Source organism: Mauremys reevesii, linkage group 8 (genome assembly GCF_016161935.1).
Source record: "Mauremys reevesii isolate NIE-2019 linkage group 8, ASM1616193v1, whole genome shotgun sequence".
In the NCBI taxonomy this organism is placed as follows: domain Eukaryota; kingdom Metazoa; phylum Chordata; order Testudines; family Geoemydidae; genus Mauremys; species Mauremys reevesii.
Genome location: NC_052630.1, coordinates 37,341,605 through 37,365,947, shown reverse-complemented (window position 1 = coordinate 37,365,947; position 24,343 = coordinate 37,341,605). Strand labels below are relative to the sequence as shown.

Here is a 24,343-nt window from a genome sequence, read left to right as displayed (position 1 = left end):
GTTTCAGTTTGAATTCATCCTTCTTAAACATGGGAGACCAGAACTGCACACAGTATTCCAGATGAGGTCTCACCAGTGCCTTGTATAATGGTACTAACACCTCCTTATCTCTACTGGAAATACCTCGCCTGATGCATCCCAAAACACATTAGCTTTTTCACAGCCATATCACATTGGTGGCTCATAGTCATCCTGTGATCAACCAATACTTCGAGGTCCTTCTCCTCCTCTGTTACTTCCAACTGATGCCTCCCCAGCTTATAACAATAGTTCTTCTTATATTAATCCCTAAATGCATGACCTTGCACTTTTCACTATTAAATTTCATCCTATTACTCTTACTCCAGTACAAGGTATTCCAGATCTTCCTGTATGATATCCCGGTCCTTCTCTGTATTGGCAATAGCTCCCAGCTTCAAGTCATCCGCAAACTTTATTAGCACATTCCCACTTTTTGTGCCAAGGTCAGTAATAAAAGATTAAATAAGCTTGGTCCCCAAACCAATCCCTGAGGAACTCTACTAGTATCCTCCCTCCAGTCTAACAATTCACCTTTCAGTATGACCCATTGTAGTCTCCCCTTTAACCAGTTCCTTATCCACCTTTCCATTTTCATATTGATCCCCATCTCTTCCAATTTAGCTAATAATTCCCCATGTCGAACCATATCAAATGCCTTACTGAAATCAAGGTAAATTAGATCCACTGCATTTTCTTTGTCTAAAAAATTCTTTCTTAAAGAAGGAGATCAGGGTGGTTTGGCACGATCTACCGTTTGTAAAACCATGTTGTATTTTGTCCCAATTACCATTGACTTCAATGTCCTTGACTACTTTTTCCTTCAAATTTTTTTCCAAGACCTTGCATACTACAGATGTCAAACTGTTTCCCAGATCACTTCCTCCCCACCCCTTTCTTAAAGATAGGAACTATGTTAGCAATTCTCCAGTCATATGGTACAACCCCTGAGTTTACAGATTCATTAAAAATTCTTGCTAATTGTCTTGAAATTTCAGGTGCCAGTTCCTTTAATATTCTTGGATGAAGATTATCTGGGCCCCCCCAATCTAGTCCCATTAAACTGTTCGAGTTTGGCTTCTACCTCAGATGTGATAATATCTACCTCCATATCCTCATTCCTATTTGTCATCCTACCATTATCCCTAAGCTCCTCATTAGCCTCATTAAAGACTGAGGCAAAGTATTTGTTTAGATATTGGGCCATGCCTAGATTATCCTTAACCTCCACTTCATCCTCAGTGTTTAGTGCTCCCACTTCTTTTTTCTTTGTTTTCTTCTTATTTATATGTCTATAGAACCTTTTACTATTAGTTTTAATTCCCTTTGCAAGGTCCAACTCTACGTGGCTTTTGGCCTTTCTCACTTTATCCCTATATACCTCAATAAGGTAGCTTTCCTTGCTGATCACTCCCATCTTCCATTTCTTGTAGGATTTCTGCTTTTTCTGAGATGCTTGCTCATCCAGCTTGGTCTACAACTTCAGCCTGTGAATTTTTTCCCCTTTCTTGGGATGCAGGCTTCTGATGGTTTCTGCAACTTTGACTTGAAGTAATTCCAGGCTTCCTCCACCTTTAGATCCACAAATTCTTCAGTCCAACCCACTTCCCTAACTAATTTCCTTAATTCTTTAAAGTTAGCCCTTTTGAAATAAAAAAATCTTAGTCACAGATCTATTTTTGTTTATCTTTCCATTTAGTTTAAACTGAATTAGTCCATGATTGCTCAAACCAAGGTTGTCCCCTACAACCATTTCTTCTATGAGGTCCTCACTACTCACCAAAACCAAATCTAAAATGGCATCCCCTCTTGTTGGTTCAGTAACTACTTGGTGAAGGAATCCATCAGCTATCACATCTAGGAAAATCTGAGCCCTATTATTACTATTACCACTTGTCCTCCAGTCTATCTCTAGGAAGTTAAGGTCTCCCATGATCACACAATTCCCATTAGTATTTACTTAATTAAAAACATTTAAAAGGTCTCTATCCAGGGGCGGCTCCAGGCCCCAGCACGCCAAGCGCGTGCTTGGAGCGGCATGCCACGGGGGGTGATCTGCCGGTCGCTGGTAGGGTGGCAGGCGGCTCTGGTGGACCTCCAGCAGGCGTGCCTGCGGAGGGTCCGCTGGTCCCGCGGCTCCGGTGGTCCACCAAAGCCGCAGGACCAGCGGACCCTCTGCAGGCACACCTGTGGGAGGTCCACCGGAGCCGCCTGCCGCCCTCCCGGCAACCGGCAGAGCGCCCCCTGCGGCACGCCGCCCTGCTTGGGGCAGCAAAATGTCTAGAGCCGCCCCTGTCTCTATCCATGTCCAAATCAGATCCCGGCAGTCTATAGCACACCCCAAGCACTATCTCAGGAGAGGCTTTAGTAGCTTTCTTGCCCAATGTGATTTTGCCCAGACAGACTCTGTCTTATCCATTCCATCCCTTCCTATTTCTTTACTGTTTATCTCATCATTGATATACAATGCTACTTCACCACCTTTGCCTTTATTTCTGTCTTTCCTAAACAGCACATACCCTTCAGTACCTGTACTCCAGTAATGACTACTATTCCACCATGTTTCTGTTATCCCTACAATATCTGGTTTCACTTCCTGCATCAGTAACTCTACTTCCTCCATTTTGTTACCTAGGCTCCTCGCATTGGTGTACAAACATCTTAATTCTTGCTGTTTGGCTTCACTCACATTCTTTTCCTGATTAGGCCCAGACTTTCTACCGCCAGTATCACCTATTAGAATTGTATCTACAGTACCCTTCCTCTATATGTCCGTTCTCCTACCCATGACAGTATCCTTTCTTGCTTTGTTTTCTTCCCTCTCGATGTTAAAATCCCATGTGGCAATTACCTGGACATCTCCCAACCATCTCCCCACAATTCCTAGTTTAAAGCTCTCTTAATCAGTTGTGCCAGCCTCCATCCTAGAAGTCTATTTCCCTCCCTACTCAGGTGAAGTCCATCCCAAGAGAACAGTCCTCTGTCCATGAATGGTTCCCAGTGGCCATACATCCCAAAGCCCTCCTTATAGCACCACTGCCTGAGCCATCTGTTGATCGCCATAATCTTGTCACACCTTTGTTGCCCTTCTCTAGGAACAAGCAGAATCCCACTGAAGATCATCTGAGCCTCGATTTCCTTAAGCGTCTTCCCCGGTCTGTCATAGTCTCCCTTGTTCCAGCAAGAATCTAGCCGTATCATTTGTTCCCACATGAAGGACAATCAGCGGATTCTTTCCGGCTCCTGTTAGGATCCTCTTCAGCCTCAGGTCCACATCCTATATCTTAGCACCTGGCAGATAGCACACCCTTCTGTTCTCTGGATCTGCTCTGGTTACAGGCCTGTCTATTCTTCTCAGTAAGGAATCCCCAATCACGTAGACCTGCCTTTTCCTGGTGATGGTGCGATTCTCCGGTCTATCCCGTTCTCTCTGGCTGCAAGTCCTCTAGATTCCTAATCACCCTTGCAGTCCTCTGCAACCCATCCCGTATCCTCCTGGGGCTCCTATTTGGTGTCATCTCCATTGACTCTTCCCCTCTCCTTATAGGGCTAGCTGCTCTTCTCTTCTTCCTTGCCCTCTCACCTTCAGTGACCATCTGCTCTGCCCCTTCTTCATTTTCCAACTCTGCAAACCTGTTCCTGAGCTCTATTGCTCTGATTACAGGCCGGTCTATTCTTCTCAGTAAGGAGTCCCCAATCGTGTAGACCTGTATTTTCCTGGTGATGGTGTGATACTCTTGTCTATCCCCTGTTCCCTCTGGCTGCAAGTCCTCTCAATTTCTATTATCCCTTGCAGTCCTCCACAAACTTTCCTGTATCCTCCTGGGGCTCATATTTGGTGTTGTCTCCATTGACTCTTCGCCTCTTCCTATAGGACTAGCTGCTCTTGTCTTCTTCTTTGCCCTCTCACCTTCAGTGACCACCTGCTGTGCCCCTTCTTCATTTTCCAACTCTGCAAACCAGCTTGTGAGCTCTATTTTTCCTTTATTGGCCCGTCTTTTCCTCTGCCTGGTTCTCTTAGTCACATGCTTCCACTGTCCACTTTCCTCACCCAGCAGTCTCCACTCAGAGTTCTTTGGTCCTGCTTCCATCTGCAAGTCTGATCTTTTCCCTTTGGCCTCATCATGTCTTTGCTCCATCATCCGCTCAACCCCCCTTCTAAACTCAACCAGAGTTTCCACCTGCATCTCCAATCCTTGGATCTTTTCTTCCATCAGCTCTATCAGGTGGCACTTCATGCAGACAAAACTCTTTTCAGGTACCCCCTCCAGGATCAGGTACATGCCGCAGCTTCCACATCAAGTCATCTTCATTGTGTCTTCCACTGCTTGGGTCACTACAACTGCTGCCTCTGTACCTGTCATAGGCTTCCCACCTAAATCCTGTAAATCTGGGAAATACAAACCAACCCAAAACACCACCACCCACAGCAAAACAAACCCCCAACAAGCACCAAGACACTGCTAGAACACTGCACACTTCCTTCAGTAGCCTGTGTGTTCCTCTCTTAGACTTCCTCCAAACTCCCCCTGTAAACTCCCACTCGAACTCCCCTGTTTACAGCTCTGTTTGCTGGCTCCTGTGCCACTGCAGCTGTCCATTTATCATTGTGCTAATTGACATTTCATACATAATCAGTGTAGGCAGTGGTGAGCTGGAGCAGGTTCCCACAGGTTCTCAAGAACCGGTTGCTAAAATTAGACCTCCGTGGAGAACCGGTTGTTAAAGGGCCGGGGGTGGGCAAAGAACTCTGCTCCGTGGACCAGACCATCCTGTTGCTCCCAGGATTCCTTGCTGGGGAGGCTGAGGCTCCCCCGGCCCTTCCCCCACTTCCCCCCAGCTGCAGCGTGGCCAGCCGCCGGCACCAGCTGGGCAGCTCAGCTGAGCTCTGGAGTCATCCTGCTGCCACTTTTTGAATGGCCCAGCAAGGTGTGTGTGTGTGTGGGGGGGGCTGCTGCAAGCTCCAGGGCTGGCCAGAGGGGAGGGGATGGGGCAAGTGGGGCAATTGGTCCAGGCCCTGCAGGGGCCTTCGGCCCCACGACGATCTCTCCCTGGCCTCTCCCTCGCCCCCCCCCCTTAAATCAGAACTTTTTATAGGGAACTGGTTGTTAAGATTTTGGCAGCTCATCACTGAGTGTAGGCCAAATAGACTTAAATTGTAGGATTACAGAAGTATAAGACTGCAAGTATTTAGGAATGATGACTGTAGATTAGGTAAAAACAATGAGGAGCCCCTGTGGCACTTTAGAGACTAACAAATTTATTTGGGCATAAGCCTTCATGGGCTATAACCCAGTTCATCAGATGCATGGAGTGAAAAAAGTTGGCAAGTATAAATATATAGCACATGAAAAGATGGGAGTTGCCTTACCAAGTGGGGGGGTCAGTGCTAACGAGGCCAATTTAATTAGGGTGGATGTGTCCCATTCTCAGCAGTTGACAAGAAGGTGTGAGTATCAACACAGGGAAAATTATTTTTTGCAGTGACCCAGCCACTCCCAGTGTATAGTCAGGCCTAATTTGATGGTGTTAAGTTTGCTAATTCATTCCAGTTCTGCAGTTTCTCCTTGAAGTCTGCTTTTTAAATTTTTTTGTTGAAGATTGGCCACTCTGAAGTCTGCTATTGAGTGTCCAGGGAAACTGAAGTGCTCTCCTACTGGTTTTTGAATGTTACAATTCTTGATGTCTGATTTGTGTCCATTTATTCTTTTGTGTAGAGACTGTCCAGTTTGGCCAATGTACATGACAGAGGGGCATTGCTGGCACATGATGGCATATACCACATTGGTAGATGTGCAGGTGAAAAAGCCCCTGATGGTGTGGCTGATGTGGTTAGGTCCTATGATGGTGTCTCTTAAGTAGATATGCGGACAGAGTTGGCAACAGGATTTGTTGCAGGGACTGGTTCCTGGGTTAGTGTTTTTGTTGTGGGGTGTGTAGTTGCTGGTGAGTATTTGTTTCAGGTTGGGGGGCTGTCTGTAAGCAAGGACTGGCCCGTTTTCCAAGGTCTGTGAGAATGAGGGATCGTCCTTCAGGATAGATTGTAGATCCTTGATGAGAGGTTTTAGCTGGGGGCTGTAGGTGATCTCTAGTGCATTCTATTACTTTCTTTGTAGGGCCTGTCCTGTAGTAGGTGACTTCTGGGTACCCTTCTGGCTCTGTCAATCTGTTTCTTCACTTCCCCAGGTGGGTATTGTAGTTTTAAGAACACTTGATAGAGATCCTATAGGTGTTTGTCTCTGTCTGAGGGATTGGAGCAAATGCGGTTGTATCTTAGGGCTTGACTGTAGACAATGGATCATGTGATGTGGTCTGGATGAAAGCTGGAGGCATGTAGATAAGTATAGCGGTCAGTAGGTTTCCGGTATAGGGTGGTGTTTATGTGACCATCACTTATTTGCACTGTAGTGTCCAGGAAGTGGATCTCTTGTGTGGACTGGTTCAGGCTGTGATTGATGGTGGGATGGAAATTGTTGAAATCCTAATGGAATTCCTCAAGATCCTACTTCCCATGGGTCCAGAAGATGAAGATGTCATCAATGTAGCACAAGTAGAGTAGGGGCACTAGGGGACAAGAGCTGAGGAAGCGTTGTTCTAAGTCAGCCATAAAAATGTTGGCCAATGAAAGCTTATGCCCAAATTAATTTGTTAGTCTCTGAAGTGGCACAAGGACTCCTCATTGTTTTTGCTGATACAGACTAACATGGCTACCCTTCTGAAACCTGTGTATTAGGTATATAAGTAAAACATGGCTGGAATGAAAGGGTTACAGGCTGAGGCCTGTAAGATTTCATTTTAGCCATAATAGGCCTTGATCTTAAGAATGCTTGACATGAGTGGGGGACATAGGAATAACTCTATGCCAGTCAGGTTAAGAGATTACTGTGAAAGATATGCTAACAGGTAATGTTACAGAAAACTAGATTGCAACAAACTGCAATGAATTGTGCAAGATCATGAGACACCTGATTGTAATATCATGGAATGTCCTATCCTGACCACAGAGTACATGTTGTGCATAGACACTAATGAGAATAAGAGGAACTAAGAAACAACCTATGAAAAATTTGACACCCCAATATTCATGAGCTGTGGAAGTACAGATAAGGAAAAGAAGTATATGTATATGCAGAAGGTGTTATGTATGGTCAGAAAAACAGTACAAAAGAGGTTCACTGGTTGAGAAAAAGTGGGATGACCCCAAGGGATGACCCCCATGGGACAGCCCAAACAGGAACCATATGTCTGTCAATGGTTGTCTGTTGAGAGATCAATCAGACCCTAGAATATCTTTGAGGAGGTGAGTATGATTACAGTCTTACTCATTGCATGTTTTTTGTAGGATTTATTTATGCATAGATCATTGTAACTTTACTTATTGCTTTAATAAAACTTGTAGTACAGATAAGACTTTTTACTTGTGGTCATGTCTGTGGTCACTATCCTTGAACTTTGTGTGTTCCTAAATTTGAGAAAAACACAAGAGGAGATTTTCAGTCTTTTGAACTTGAAAATGTTACTACAGGAGCTGAACTCATGGTAGTTTAATATAAATTACTACATTTAATTTAAATAAATAAAAAGTCTACAAAATATCTGCTCAATGTGCAAAAAAGCTAACACAGTGTTAGGAACCATTAGAAATGGGATAGATCAGGGATCGGCAACCTTTGGCACGTGGCCCGCCGGGCTGGTTTGTTTACCTGCCGCGTCCTCAGGTTCAGCCGATCGCAGCTCCCACTGGCCGCGGTTCACTGCTCCAGGCCAATGGGGGCTGCAGGAAATGGCGCGGGCTGAGGGATGTGCTGGCCGCTGCTTCCCGCAGCCCCCATTGGCCTGGAGCGGCAAACTGCAGCCAGTGGGAGTTGCGATTGGTTGAACCTGCGGATGCAGCAGGTAAACTAACTGGCCCAGCCCGCCAGGGTGCTTACCCTGGTGGGCCGCATGCCAAAGGTTGCTGATCCCTGGGATAGATAATGAGGCAGAAATATCATAATGCCACAATATAAATCTATGGTACACCCGAGGTTTAAATACTGCATGCATTTCTGGTTGCCCAATCTCAAAAAAGATATATTAGAATTGGAAAAAGTACAGAGTAGGGCAACAAAAATTATTAGGGATATGGAATAGCTTCTGTACCAGGAGATATAAAGGAGTATAGAAAAGAGACAACTGAGGGAGCAGGGAGGGAGGGAAGAGGTATGATAGAGGTCTATAAAATCATGAATGGTATGGAGAAAGTGAATAAAGAAGCGTTATTTACCCCTTCACATAACACAGTAACCAGGGGTCACCCAATGAAATTAAAAGACAGCAGCTTTAAAACAAACTTAAGGAAGTACTTCTTCACAAAATGCAGTCAATCTGTGAAACTCACTGCCAGGAGGTGCTGTATAAAGCCAAAAGTATAACTGGGTTCAAAAAGAATTAGATAAGGTCATGGAGGAAAAGTCCATCAGCCACTATTAGCCAAGATGATCAGGTATGCAACTCATGCTTTGGGTGTCCCTGAACCTCTGAGTGCCAGAAGCTGGGACTGGATGACAGGGGATGGATAACTTGATAATTTCCCTGTTCTGTTCATTCCCTCTGATGCATCTGGCATCAGCCACTGTCAGAAGAAAGGATATTGGGCTACATGGACTATTGGTCTGACCCAGTGTGGCCATTCTTCTTCTTATTATTATAAGCTAGGAAGATTTCTGCTAAAGAAGCAATTAAATCATCTTGCTTTTTAATCTTTATTTTCAATAAATTTGCATTAATACTTTTCTCTATCATTACAAAGAGTATATCTTATTGGAGGAAAATAAATACTTCTGGATAATACAGTTATTCCAAGCAACTTCTTTGAAATGAAAGATAGGATGTTCTTCCATTACAAGAGGAGTTGATTTGTAGACAAAGCACTAGACTCAGACTTATGAGGTTTGAGTTCTACTTCTTCTCTGTCAGAGATTTCCACTGTGATTTGTGGCAAGTCATTCCCCTTGTATTCAACTCCTCACCAGTAAAATAGATAATAACACTACTCTAAATTGCTGGTGTGTATTGCAGACAACATCACCAAAAGAAAAGACATTTTAGACTTGATTCTGACCAACAGAGAGGAATTGGTAGCAAATTTGAAGGTGGAAAACAATGTGGGTCAGAGTTATAATGAAATGATATATTTCATGATTCTAGGGAAAGGAAGAAGTGAGAGCAGCAGAATAAGGACAAAGGACTTCAAGAAAGCAAACTTTAACAAACTCAGAGAACTCATAGATAAGGAGAAGAAAATCTAAGGAGTAAGGAGTTCAGGAGAGCTGGCAGTTTCTAAAGGAGACAATATTAAAAGCACAACTGCAAACTATCTTGATGCAAAGGAAAGATAAAAATAGGAAGACACTAACATGGCTCTATCAAGAGTTCTTTAATGACCTGAAAATCAAAGAAGGAATCTACAAACAGTAGAAACATGGACAAATTGCTAAGAAGGAGTAGAAAAGATGTAGGGAAAAAATCAGAAAGGCTAAGGCACAAAATGAGTTACACCAAGTAAGAGACTTCAAAGTCAATAAAAAGAGGGTCTTTTAATACATTAGGAGCAAGAGAAATACAAAGGAAAGTGAAGATCCTCTACTTAGCAGGGAAGGAGGCCTAGAAACTGTTGACATCAAGAAGGCTTAGTTGTTTAATACCTATTTTGCTTCAGTCTTCACTAAAAAGATTAATGGTGACTGTGACATTGCACTCCATATGATTTTATGAAAATATGCTAATGAGTGTGAATATAATGTAACTGGAATAGGCTTCATGCAGAAGGTATCATTACAAAGCTTATAATCTACTGCGTGTGGTCATCCTATTTGTGTAAATGTATCATTCTTGTATCTGAAACTATAAATAGGAAATATAACTCCGAGGTCCTATTGTAATTATGCAAAGTGTGGGCCATTAATGGTGGTTTGGAATCTTGATGGCTCCTATCAACTAGGACAATTGGTTGTAAGAGGCTCTGTTTACTTGCAAGCTTTCCTGTGAGTCAGGTCAGGAAGAATGAAGATTTGGGGTCTCACAAGATGTGTGACCATGTCACCTGGTACTGGAATCCATCTTAAACCATCCTGGTGCTTTTCCATTTAGAATGGGGGGAGGACTCAGAGAGACAAAAGATTCCCACCTTGTGCAAAAGCTATTTAAGGAGGTGGAACAGAACAAAGGGGGTTTCAGTCATGAGAAATCCCCTAGTTACTACCTGAGCTGGAGCTAACAAGAACTGTACCAGGGGAAAGGATTGGGCCCAGACTAGGAAGGAGTCCAGTCTGTGAAAGAAGCTTATTGGAACATCTCCAGGGGTGAGATTTCATCTGTAATCAGTTTCTTAATGTATTAGGCTTAGACTTGCGTGTTTTGCTTTATTTTGCTTGGTAAATTACTTTGTTCTGTATGTTATTATTTGGAACCACTTAAATGATACTTTTTATACTTAATACAATCACTTTTGCTTATTATTTAACCCAGAGTAAGTAATTCATAGCTGGGGGAACAAACAGCTGTGCATATCTCTCTATCAGTGTTATAGAAGGTGGACAATTTATGAGTTTACCCTGGATAAGCTTTATATTTGGGGTTTGGATCCCATTGGGAGCTGGGTGTCTGGGTGCTAGAGACAGAAACACCTCTTAAGCTGTTTTCAGTTAAGTCTGCAGCTTTGGGGTGCATGGTTCAGAGCCTGGGTCTGTGTTGGAGCAGACTGGTGTGTCTGGCTTGACAAGGCAGGGTTATGGAGTCCAAAGCTGGCAGGAAAAATGGGCTCAGAGGTAGTCTCAGCACACCAGGTGACAGTCCCAAGGGGGTCTCTGTGATCGAATCGGTCACAGTGACCAGATAATTAATACAATGAATATTAACAAGAGCGAATATGTGATACTGATAGACCGGGTGCCACCTCATGCTAAGGTCTCCAGGTCTCAATTAAACACTGAAAAATACATGCCTAAAATCAATCTGGGTCACCTATGTGTTAGTATTGTTAAAACAGATATTAGAATTTTAAGAAGATGTTTATTTAGACTTTATTGAATGCTTTAGAGTTACTGCATGCATCAATCTAATTTATAACATCTGTAACCCATATTGTAAGGTAATCCTTAAGTGGCTGTAGTGTGGGCATCTGTGACTGTGTAAATCACCACACAGGAGAGAGACATCATCTAGTCTGAAGGGCTGATATTCAACAGAAGATGTTATGCCCTCCCCAGAAGGAAAGGTCCATCGATACCAGATAGACTATTGTGGATCTTTGCAACTGGAATTTCCCTATATTTCATCAACAAGAGGACAAAAGACTTTTGTTGTTCTGTCCTTCTTCCTATGAAGATGAGTCATGCAAGCAGACCCCTCTGTCACATACTGTGGCACAATCCAGACTGGTGGGGGCTGTGTCACCCCTTCCCTGCAACTGTGGGTGCCTTACAGTGCCTTGCCATAGTAGCTCCCACCTGGGCCACTCACAAACAGCTTTCCAGCATGTAAGCCTGTCACGGAGTATGGGCGGAGGCAAGGCCCTGCACCCCCAGCTTCCTGCAATTCACCATGACTCTCAGCCAATCAGCAAAACAGAAGGTTTATTTAGATGACAGGAAAACGGTCCAAAACAGAGCTTGTAGGTATAGAGAACAGGACCCCTCAGGCAGGTCCATCCTGGGGGGCAGCGAGCCAGACACCCCCGTCTGCACTTTACCCCTCATCCCCAGCTAGCTCCAAAACCCAACCCCCTCCAGCCATCTCACTCAGCCTCCCCCCGGCTCCTCCTCCACACTTTGTCCAGTTTCCCGGGAAGAGGGTGTCACCTGGCCTCCAATCCCCTTCCTGGGTTCTCATGTTACGTGCTTAGGTATCCTCCCCCAAGGAAAGTCTCCCATCCCCCAATGCAGACAGTCCCAAAAGTTGCAAAATTCCCCTGCAACCTTCCCAGGTCAATACTCCCCACCCAGTATTCAAAGAACACATTAAGAACATTCCCAGTTCTTCACAAAGCCACACCCTGAAGGTCTGTATGTAACTGCACCCTGCCAGGTACACCCTGGCTCTCACCGGCCTTGGCTGTCCCAGATCTTCCCCCAGTAATGTATGTCCTATGCTGCCTAGCCCTTTCATAGAATCATAGAATATCAGGGTTGGAAGGAACCTAAGGAGGTCATCTTGTCCAACCCCCTGCTCAAAGCAGGACCAATCCCCAACTAAATAATCCCAGCCAGGGCTTTGTCAAGCCTGGCCTTAAAAATCTCTAAGGAAGAAGATTCCACTACCTCTCTAGGTAATGCATTCCAGTGTTTCACCACCCTCCTAGTGAAAAAGTTTTTCCTAATATCCAAACTAAACCTCTCCCACTGCAACTTGAGACCATTACTCCTTGTTCTCTCATCTGGTACCACTGAGAACAGTCTAGATTCATCGTCTTTGGAACCCCCCTTCAGGTAGTTGAAAGCAGCTATCAAATCCCCCCTCATTCTTCTCTTCTGCAGACTAAACAATCCCAGTTCCCTCAGCCTCTCCTCATAAGTCATGTGCTCCAGCCCTCTAATAATTTTTGTTGCCCTCTGCTGGACTCTTTCCAATTTTTCCACATCCTTCTTGTAGTGTGGGGCCCAAAACTGAACACAGTACTCCAGATGAGGCCTCACCAATGTCAAATAGAGGGGAACAATCACGTCTGTCAATCTGCTGGCAATGTTCCTACTTATACAGCCCAAAATGCTGTTAGCCTTCTTGGCAACAAGGGCACACTGTTGACTCATACCCAACTACTCGTCCACTGTAACCCCTAGGTCCTTTTCTGCAGAACTGCTGCCTAGCCATTTGGTGCCTAGTCTGTAGCAGTGCATGGGATTCTTCCGTCCTAAGTGCAGGACTCTGCACTTGTCGTTGTTGAACCTCATCAGGTTTCTTTTGGCCCAATCCTCTAATTTGTCTAGGTCCCTCTGTATCCTATACCTACCCTCCAGCTTATCTACCACTCCTCCCAGTTTAGTGCCATCTGCAAACTTGCTCAGGGTGCAATCCATGCCATCCTCCAGATCATTAATGAAGATATTGAACAAAACTGGCCCCAGGACCAACCCTTGGGGCACTCCGCTTGATCCTGGCTGCCAACTAGACATGGAGCCATTGATCACTACCCATTGAGCCTGATGATCTAGCCAGATTTCTATCCATCTTACAGTCCATTCATCCAGCTGATACTTCTTTAACTTGCTGTCAAGAATACCGTGGGAGACTATCAAAAGCTGTGCTAAAGTCAAGGAATAACACATCCACTGCTTCCCCCTTATCCACGGAGCCAGTTATGGTTCATCATAGAAGGCAATTAGGTTAGTCAGGCATGACTTGCTCTTGGTAAATCCATGCTGACTATTCCTGATCACTTTCCTCTCCTCCAAGTGCTTCAAAATGGATTCCTTGAGGACCTTCTCCATGATTTTTCCAGGGACTGAGGTGAGGCTGATTGGTCTGTAGTTTCTTGGATCCTCCTTCTTTCCTTTTTTAAAGATGGGCACTACTTTAGCATTTTTCCAGTCATCTGGGACCTCCCCCAATAGCCATGAGTTTTCAAAGAGTTTTCAGAGCCAATGGCTCTGCATTCACATCTGCCAACTCCTTTAGCACCCTCGGATGCAGCGCATCTGGCCCCATGGACTTGTGCTCGTCCAGCTTTTCTAAATAGTTCTGAACCACTTCTTTCTCCTCAGAGGCCTAGTCACTTCCTCCCCATACTGTGCTGCCCAGTTCAGCAGTCTGGGTGCTGACCCTTGTTTGCGAAGACAGAGGCAAAAAAAGCATTGAGTACATTAGCTTTTTCCACATCCTCTGTCACTAGGTTGCCACCCCCATTCAGTAAGGGACCCACATTTTCCCTGACCTTCTTCTTGTTGCTAACATACCTGTATAAATCCTTTTTGTTACTCTTAACATCCCTTACTAGCTACAACTCCAAGTGTGATTTGGCCTTCCCGATTTCACTCCTGCATGCCTGAGCAATATTTGTATGCTCCTCCCTGGTCATTTGTCCAATCTTCCACTTCTTGTAAGCTTCTTTTTTGTGTTTAAGATCAGCAAGGATTTCACTGTTAAGCCAAGCTGGTCACCTGTCATATTTACTATTCTTTCTACACATTGGGATGGTGTGGTGGAGTAGGGACTGTCTATGTGGGGGATGGGAGAGCAGGGAGGATGGGAGAGCAGGGAGGATTTTAGGTGAGATGCAGGTATTCAGCCTGTAACATGAGCTAGGCCTGGGGGAGGGGAGGTGACACCTCTGCCCAGGAGCTAGACAAAGAAAAGGGGCGGAGGGGAAGGGTTGAGTCAGTCTTCGGTTGGGGAACTGGGTGGTGGGTTTTCAGGGGATCCTAGGCTGGGATCCAAGCACCCTGAACCCCCCAGAAAGGCCAGATTGAGGGGTCCTGGCTCTGAACACAAGCTGGGCTGTATCCTGTGTTCCTGTTGTTCAATAAACCTTCTGTTTTACTGGCTGGCTGAGAGTCACTGTGAGTCCAGGAAGAGGGGTGCAGGGCCGGACTCCCCCATACTCCATGACAGATGGTTTGTTCCTGAAACCTCAATAAGGATTCTAAAATATAGCCAGCTCTCCTGGACTTCTTTCCCCCTCATGTTATTCTCCCAGGGGATCTTGACGATCAGTTCCCTGAGGGAGTCAAGGTCTGCTTTTCTGAAGTGCAGGGTCCGTATTCTGCTGCTCTCCTTTCTTCCTTGTGTCAGGATCCTGAACTTGACCACCTCATGGCCACTGCATCCCAGGTTCCTGTCCACTTTTGCTTCCCCTACTAATTCTTCCCTGTTTGTGAGCAGCAGGTCAAGAAGAGCTTTGCTCCTCATTGGTTTCTCCAGCACCTGCACCAGAAAATTGTACCCTACACCTTCCAAAAACTTCCTGGATTGTCTGTGCACTGCTGTATTGCTCCCCCAGAAGATATTGGGGTGTTTGAAGTCCCCCATGGGAACCGGGGCCTGTAATCTAGTAACTTCTGTTACTTGCCTGAAGGAAGCCTCATCCACCTGGTCTTCTATAGCAGACTCCCAACAGTACAAACATATTTATCATAGATTCATAGAATATTAGGGTTGGAAGGGACCTCAGGAGGTCATCTAGTCCAACCCCCTACTCAAAGCAGGATCAATCCCCAGACAGATTTTTGCCACAAATCCCTAAATGGTCCCCTCAAGGATTGAACTCACAACCCAGGCCAATGCTCAAACCACTGAGCATCCCTCCCCTCAACCTTTAAGGAAATAGTATGCAATCTTATTATCTTAAAGGGAGTTACCCAGACACTTCTATTTCAACACATTGGATTTGATAAAACAGTAAAACAAATATATTAGCTACAAAAATATAGATTTTAATTAAGAACAAGTATTGTAGCATAGAAGTCAGAAATGGTTACAAAAAAAAAGGAAATAAAAGAAAAGAAAAAAATGTTTACTAGTATCTACTTAAGAAACTATCTTAGTTGCAAAGCACACTTTCTTACCACATGCTCCAGCAGATTACTGACCAAGGTCAGGACTCCTCCCCCAGAGTCCAATGGCTGTTTCCTTTTGTCTTCTCAGGTGCTGAGAATGATGTGGGCAGGGAGAGAAAGAGGGATCCCTTGGAATGTTCGTCCCTTCTTTTTATAGTTTCAGTCCCCCACCTTGAAAAATATTTCAGCTGAGACTGAAGAGACAAAAAGTCCACGTGGAAGGATATTCCATGCTGGTTTTTTCACCTGTTTGAACTTCCTTTGTTTTACCTCCCTGCTTGATGACTCTGTTTACTGCTTAAATGCAAATTAAGGCAAGCACACATTCCTTCCTTTGTTTAGAACAGACCTGATTTCTGCTTGAGCAGGGCTGTAGAACATGTGTTCATAACATCATACAGGGGAATTTTATAACTTCACATACAATGTTGCCACACATATTTTACCAGTACATTACTGACAAATTATGAGTTTTCATATGAAACCTTACAAGGCTTATGTTGTACAAAGATTATTACAATAATGTGTAGAGTGTGAATACAGGGGTGCGTTTCACCTCCACCCTCCCACCAGCGGTGCTTGCAGCTGACAGTACATGCCAGGAGGGGGATAAAAGGAACTTTATCTCTATGCTGCTTGAACTCAGGGTGCAAAGTGTTTATAGGCATAAGCAAGAGATCCCCAGCTGTTTTGCTTGGGTTACCCTAAAGAACATATACTGCTTGCTTATTATGGAAGCTTCCATTAGCTTTTAAAAATAAAGACTGTATCTCATTTGTGTTTCTATGATTACCTGCTTTAACCTTTTAAATAAATCCTGGATTTTCTTTTCTTATTTAATAAATCTTTATATAGTTTATTATAGAATTAGATAGAAGCCAATTGTCTTTGGTGTGATATCTAAAGTGCAACTGACCTGGGGTAAACGACTGGTCCTTTGGGACAGGGAGTAACCTGAATATTGCTGTGATTCTTGATGTCAGGGACTATCTATCAAAAAGGTAAGCTCATGTTGGTGGTGAGACAGACTAGTACATAAGGGGACTCTCTGTGACTCCATGTTAAAGCTGTCATAGTGCCTGAGGTGTTTACACTTGATATTTGTTTAGTGAACTCTAAGTATAGAACTCACAACCAATTTGGGGTTTGTGCCCTGGTTCCTAACAGTCTGGCCTGAGTTTGAGTCACTCTCTTGAGTCACTGCAGGCAGTTATACAGAAGGAACACAAGCCAAAATAGGGAAAGAACAGGTTAAAGAATGTTTAAATAAGTTGGTAGGGCCTGACAAAATTCATCCTACAATACTTAAGAAACTAGGCGAAGCAATCTCAGAACTGTTAGCAATTTCCTTTGCAAACTCCTAGGGGACAGATGAGGTCCCAGAGGACTAGAAAAGTGCAAACATAGTACTTGTTTTTTAAAAGAGGAACAAGAATAACCTAGGGAATTATAGACCTGTCAGCCTAATTTCAATACCAGGATAAATATTGAAACTAATTATTAAACAATCCGTTTGTAAGGTTCTAAAGGACAACAGGATTATAAAGAATAGCCAGCATGGATTTGTCAAGAACAGAACATGCTAACCAACCTATTTGCCTTCTTTGACAGGGTTACTGGCCTTGGGGATTGGGCAGAAGCAGATGTGATATATATTGATTTTAGTAAGGTTTTTGACACAGTCCCACATATCATTCTCATAAGCACACTAGGGAAATACCGTCTAATGAAATTTGTATAAGATGGATTTACAACTGATTGAAAGACCTTACTCAAAGAGTAGTTATCAATGGTTCATTCACAAACTGGGAGGATGTATTTAATGGGGTCCTGCAGTGGTCAGTCCTGGGTCCAATATTATTCAATATTTTCATTAATGACTTTGATAATGGAGTGGAGAGTATACTTATACAATTTGCAGATGACACCAAGATGGGAGGGCTTGCAAGCATTTTGGAATACAGGATTATAATTCAAAATGACCTCTACAAACTGGAGAATTAGTCTGAATTCAACTAGATGAAATTCAATAGAGACAAGTGAAAAGTACTTAGGAAGGAAAACCTCAAATGCACAGCTACAAAATGGGGAATAACTGGTTAAATGGTAGTACTGCTGAAAAGGATCATGGGATTACAGCAGATCACAAATTGAATATGAGTCAACCGTGTGATGCAGTTCTGAAAAAGGCTAATAACATTCTGGTGTATACTAACAGGACTGTAATATGTAAGACATGGGAGACAATTGTGCCCCTGTATTCAGCACTGTTGAGGTTTCAGCTGCAGCACTGTCCAATTCTGGACACCACACTTTAGGAAAAATGTGGACAAACTGGAGAGAGTCCAGAGGAGAGCAACAAAAATGATCAAATGTTTAGAAAACCTGACCTATGTAGAAAGGTTAAACAAACTGGGCATATTTAGTCTTGTGAAAAGACGACTGAAAGGGGACCTGATAACAGTCTTCAAATATGTTAAGGGCTGTTATAAAGACAATGGTGATTAGTTGTTCTCCATGTCCACTGAAGGCAGGACAAGAAGTACAGTAATTGGCTTAATCTGCAGCAAGGGAGATTTAGGTTAGACTAGGAGAACCTTTCTAACTATAAGGGCAGCAAAAAAATTGACTAGGCTTCCAAGGGAGGTTGTGGAATCCCCATCATTGGAGGTTTTTAAGCACAGATTGGACAAACACCTGTTGTGAAGCTGGCAAACCAGGTGCCAACTTATGCCAAGATCCCCATGCCTCATTTGAATATTGCCAAACAGGTATCTGGAATCAGTATAGCTCACCTGAGTGTTAGTATTATTAAAACAGGAATCAGAATCAGGGGCAGCTCTAGGCACCAGCAAAACAAGCTGGTGCCTAGGGCGGCAAAATGTAGGGGGCGTCCCCTGCCGCCGGGGAGGGCGGGAGTCTGTGCCGGCGGACCTGCCGCCGTCATGGCTGCGGCAGGTCGACCGGGACGAGTGGACCTGCCGCAGGCATGACTGCGGCAGGTCAACCGGAGCCGCGGGACCATGGCACCCGCCGCAGTCATGCCTGCGGCAGGTCCACTCGTCCCGGGCTCCGGTCGACCTGCCGCAGCGGGAGCTCAACCGGAGCCGCGGGAAGAAGGGACCCGCCGCAGGACCGGGGAAGGGCGGCGAAGCGCACCGCGCTGCTTGGGGCAGCGTGATTTCTAGAGCCGCCCTTGATCAGAATTATAAAAATGTGCTTAGTGTTTAGAATTTATCAAATGCTTATCTTATAAAATCTGTATCCCACAGTGTAAGGTAAGTAAGCGTTTATATTATAAGCCTCTGTAAATCACCAGACAGGAGAGAAACATTAACTCCTGTTAAATACTAGCCTCCAACAAAAGATGTTATGTCCTGCATGTCAAAGAAGGCCCATCAACACCAGAACTACTATTGTGGAACATCAGAGAACAAAAGACACTGTTTATTACTCTTCCCCCATCCCCCATGAATAGGAAACCTTCAAATGAATTCCTCCCAACAGCTGAGTTTGCAACTTGAAGCAGAAGGGAGGAAGGAATCAGAAGCCTTAACAAAGAGAAACTGTATATTTATGCTGCTTAAACTCTAAGGGGCAAGAATTACTAAACATAAGCAAAAGTTGCCAAGTGCTTAGCCAGTGTTAGCCCCAAGGAACACATAGAACTTGCTTATTAGAGAACCTTCTACTACCTTTTGAAACTTAAGACTGTAACTCATCTGAGTGTGTATGTTTTCATCTTTTCCTAGTTAATAAAAGCTTAGATACTTTATTATAGATTTGGCTACTAGCCTTGTCTTTGATGTGAGATCTAAAGTGCAATGGACCTGGGGTAAGTGACTGATCCTTTGGGACTGAGAGTAACCTGAATATTGCTGTGATCGTTGGTGGAAGGGACCATCTATCATAATGGCAAGCTTACCTTGGTGATGAGACAGATTGGAGTATCCAAGGGGACTGTCTGTGACTCCATGTTAATGCTGTAAAGTGTTTACACTCAATAATTGGTTGGTGAAAACTATATATATAATTCACAGGCAATGGAGGGGGAGAAGGGGTTTGTGCCCTGTTTCCTAACAGTCTGTCCAGGCTCTTGATTCATTGCAGAACAGCTTGACACCTGTCATGGATGGTATAGGTTTCCTTGGTCCTGACTCGGTAGAGAGGGCTGGGAGGTCCTTGCCAGTCTTACATTTTTATGTTTTTATTATTCTATGATTAATTCATGTTTCAGAGATTCCAGTGATGTGTACCACATAATAGCCAAAAAATTACTCACGTTCAGTTTCACAATGACCTCCTACACTCCTTGAAGAGGTAAACATATACTTTTAAAAATCTGCAAACAAAGATGAATATGAAATTGGAAGCTTACCTCCCCAGCAGTCTCCTTCTCAGCCTGTAATACGTTAGTTCCATTGCCCAGAAATAGCATCCCAGAGCTGTCACTGCAAAGAATATTCTCTGCTATCTGGACATTAGGATTCTTCTTGCAATCCGAGGATAAACACAGCTGATACGAATAAGGCAAAGTTCCATCATCATAGCTCAGTGGGAACCTATGGCTAGCCTCTGAATAAGAGTCAGGACCAAAACACTGAAGTAATTTAGGTTTTCTTGAACTTCGCAATTTCACCACAATGACGAGTGTAACAGTCAGGAGGAATAAAAATGAGATCAAGGTTAAAGCCAACACCAAGTAAAATTGTAAATCAGACTGAGATGCGGAGTCACCCGATTGGTCACTCATTTCCGGAAGAGCCTCTTGAAAGTTCTCAGCAAACACCAGATTGAGAGTCACTGTGGCTGACAGAGGCGGCTGCCCGTTATCCTTCACCAGGGTGACCAACCGGTGCTTCACAGCATCTCTGTCCGCAAAGGCGCGGGCTGTCCGGATCTCCCCGGTGTGCAGCCCCATGATGAAGAGCATCGGTTCCGTGGCCTGGAGCAGATGGTAGGAGAGCCAGGCATTGTGTCCTGAGTCAGCATCCACCGCCACCACCTTAGTCACCAGATAACCTGCCTCGGCCGAGCGAGGGACCATCTCGAACAAGGCGGAGCCATCGGCTCCCAGGGAAGGGTACAGGATGCGAGGAGCGTTATCATTCTGATCCAGAATAAATACTCTGACGGTGACATTGCTGCTGAGAGGCGGGGACCCGCCGTCTTGGGCCTGCACTTGCACTTCAAACTCCCGGAATTGCTCGTAGTCGAAGGAACGCTGGGCATAGATAGCTCCGGTCTGGGAGTTAATGGAGATGTAGGAGGAGAGAGGCACCTCCTGGAGGTTGCTGCTCTGGATGGAGTAAGTGACTCGAGCGTTCCGGTCCAGATCGCGGTCTGAGGCGTCTACACTGAAAATAGAGGCCCCCGAGGGATTGTTCTCTGGCACATAGGCAGTGTAGGAAAGTTTTTCAAAGACAGGGGCATTGTCATTAATATCTGAGAGCTGCAACCGGATGGTTTTCTGGGTGGAAAGGGAGGGAGAGCCTTTGTCTGTGGCTGCGATTGTGATATTGTACTCCAGGGTCCTTTCCCTGTCCAGGGTGCTGTCTGTGACGAGTTTGTAGTAGTTATTAGAAGACGAAATTATCTTAAATGGCAAATCATCCTGCAAATGGCAGGAGACCTTTCCATTATCTTCAGAATCTTGATCCTTAACATTGATCAGAGCTATCACTGTCCCAGGCAGTGAGTCTTCTGGGACTGGATTGGAGATGGATGTGAGTGTCATTTCAGGGGCATTGTCGTTCTCATCAAGAACCTCGATTTCCACTTTGCAGTGTGTCACTAGTCCGCCTCCATCCTTTGCTTCTACTGCCAGGGTGTAGTCACGTGTCTCCTCAAAGTCCAAAGGCTCCTTTACTATAATTTTCCCGGTTTCTGGGTCCAGACTGAATTTCTGACGGGCCTTTTCTGGAATGTTACTGAAGACGTAGCTGATCTGAGCATTTGAACCTTCATCGTTGTCGGTGGCTTTAACCTGAAGCACTAAGGAGTCCCTAGGTGCATTTTCCCTCAGGCTGACTTTGTAGAGCTCCTGAGTGAAGATGGGGGGGTTGTCATTGGCGTCGGTGACATTAATCCATATCTGAGCGGTCCCAGTTCTCTGCGGCTCTCCCCCATCCACAGCCGTGAGGATCAAGTGAAGGCTGCGCTGGCTTTCTCGATCCAGGGGTTTCTGCAGCACTAAATCTGCATATTTATTGCCATCCCGGCTCTCTTTGACTTCCAGGATGAAATCCTGATTGGGGCTCAGCTGATAACTCTGCAGAGAATTCATCCCGACGTCAGGATCTTCAGCATTTCCCAGGAGAAAACGGGCACCTGGTAAAGTAGATTCACTCATCTCTAGTTTGATATTATCTTTTACAAAACGCGGGGCATTATCGTTAATGTCCTGGATCGCGACATTTATGTGGAAAACACTGAAGGGATTTTCCAGCACAGTTTCGAAATTTATGACGCAGAGTTGAGATGTCCCGCATATCTCCTCCCGGTCTATCCTGTCATTCACATAGACGTTGCCACTTTCTCCATTGACGCTGAAGTATTGCTTTTTAGCTGCAGAGACAATACGGAGCTTCCGGTTGGGCAGTTCTCTCACACTCAGCCCCAAAACCTTGGCAAGATTCCCCACAAGGGAACCTTTCGCCATTTCCTCGGGAATCGAATAACGAATCTGCTCCGAGACCGCCCGGCAGAACAAAGACAACAAGAAGGGAAACAACACTACCTGCCGTGTGACTGCCCGGCCCAGCTCTCGGCGCCTGATTTCCATCCCGGTCCCTGTCAGATCTGCACTATTCTTGCTGTCTTCTTTGTTTTCATTAATCCCTTCAGCTGAAGAAATGTGCGATCACGTAATGCAAATAGAGTCCGGATTGTCTTCTTAGCTGTACAGAGCGCTCTGTGGCGGTTCCTTTTTCTCAGCCGGACTGTGAAGGTCTCTCTGCTAATTCCTCTGCGATCTGCGCTGTGTGACGGAGCAAACGCACTGCAGGAGGCTCCGGTGGATCTCCGGCTCCAGCCCTGGCTCCGCATTGGCCAACAGCGGCACTCCGAGTCTCAACGGGAGAACTGCAATAGCAGTGATTTTATTATGGGTGGCGACGCAGCTCTAGGACTAGGACTCTCGTGGGAGATATTTTTTTCTGTTCAAAACGTATTCTAAGTGTACAATGTTGTAAAATGATTTCTCTTAATTGTAAACAAGTGAATCACAGATGAGATGTAAAAGTCTCGATTATAAATACTGTGTACGTAAGTTTGTGTGTAGCCATTCATGTATAGCGCAAATCTCAGACATTCTTGAGTTTTCTGTATCGTTTGTGTGTATGTGGTGACAGTGATTCAGTATATTTATATCTGTATATATGAATATGAATAGGTAGGAAAATTTTCCAACGTTCACAAGTTCTATTTAAAGAATCACATCTACCACAGTCACTAATACCCGTGAGACACAGCCAATACTGTTTGACAGAGTCTAGCATTTTTAACACGTGAATGACATGAGCGCACATGAGTAGCCGCGGACTCTAACCCTCAAAGTAAACTTCTGACCTAAGCCATTTCCTGAGTCAGCTTTAGAGTCTTATTGTCCGTTTTAGCGTCTCTTTTTCCTTCAAACTATTTGGTCCACTCACAATACACAGAGTGTTTCTAAAGCAACAAAGGAAAGTTTCCATTCTCAAACTGTACTATAAATACACACTAGGAAGAATTGTCCTACAGAAACAGAACTGCACTAAAAAGCACAATAAAAGGTTCCCAAACATACCCTGAAATGTTCCAAATTTGAAGCATCTCTGGAAAGGTAAAATCAGTCCTAGAAAATCCGTATATTAAAAATTGCTCTGCGATGCAAAGATAAAATAAGACTGTCAAATATCCGTTCACCATTGACTGATAAGTTATCTACAATTATCGGTCCACTCACCATGGAAATTTCAGTTAGACATTTAAAAATTATTTTAATCCATGTGGTGTTAAAAAACATCTCTCTTCCTAGATATACATGACTAAGAAATGTTAGAATATTCCTTATATTCCATGTTATGTTTAATATTAGTATAATCTGACACACATATATGGCAACTTCTCAGGGCCCCAAACTAGGACACAATAATATTATTATTACAAGAAATAAAAAACATATTCAAATAGTATCTTCATCCTAAATAAATATTTATAACTGTTGCTTCCTTTTCACTCCAGCTGCTGGTCAAATTTCTGGGCCCTGGGAAGGTTCCAGCTGGAAGCTGAAGTTGATGGAGTCTGGTATTTTCTTTGATGCAGTCTTATTGATTTACAGTGAGTGTACAAAGACTTTATTCTCCAAAGAGAGGAGGACCGAAGAAAAACATGAGCAGTTTCTCAGCTTATAGACCCAAGACTCTTTAGCCAAGACCAGACTCAAAAGCTCTCAGCTTAGTGTCTGTGCCTTATGCCTCTACTCCACCCCCCACACAAACATTACTCAGAAACAGCCCTCCGCCCACTCACTACAAACTTCCGGGTGGGTTCACAACCCCCTTTTGTCTTAGGTGAGGGGCTTCCCATTAACTTATCCTGACAGCTAACTACGTTACTTGAAAAGTGTATTCACACTCATTCAAGTAAGCTGATTTGTAAATTAAAATAATATTGACTGCCAAGCAGATACCTATTCACTCTGCTTTAAAACACCGTTCATGCTCTCTGCCAATCTTTTTTTTTAAATTATGCCCCAATACCTTTATATTATTTCAGGCAATGGAAAATATCCGTTATCATAGATAAAGATAGTG

The 24,343-nt window shown here is 44.3% G+C and overlaps 3 protein-coding genes across 3 annotated transcripts in view; all 3 read right to left on the bottom strand.

The window, feature by feature from the left end:
- The window catches only part of LOC120370247 (protocadherin gamma-B5-like), a 234,953-nt gene that overhangs the window by 103,590 nt on the left and 107,020 nt on the right, over nt 1-24,343 (bottom strand). The gene's annotated exons all lie outside the window — the stretch shown is intronic.
- Nucleotides 1-24,343, bottom strand: part of LOC120369813 (protocadherin gamma-B1-like) — a 101,304-nt gene that overhangs the window by 69,103 nt on the left and 7,858 nt on the right. The window lies entirely within an intron of this gene.
- Nucleotides 15,587-24,343, bottom strand: part of LOC120370177 (protocadherin gamma-B5-like) — a 32,985-nt gene continuing 24,228 nt past the window's right edge. Inside the window, exon 2 of the mRNA XM_039484474.1 lies at nt 15,587-15,742. Coding sequence (XP_039340408.1) covers nt 15,587-15,742 — 156 coding nt within the window. The remainder of the gene's footprint in view (nt 15,743-24,343) is intronic.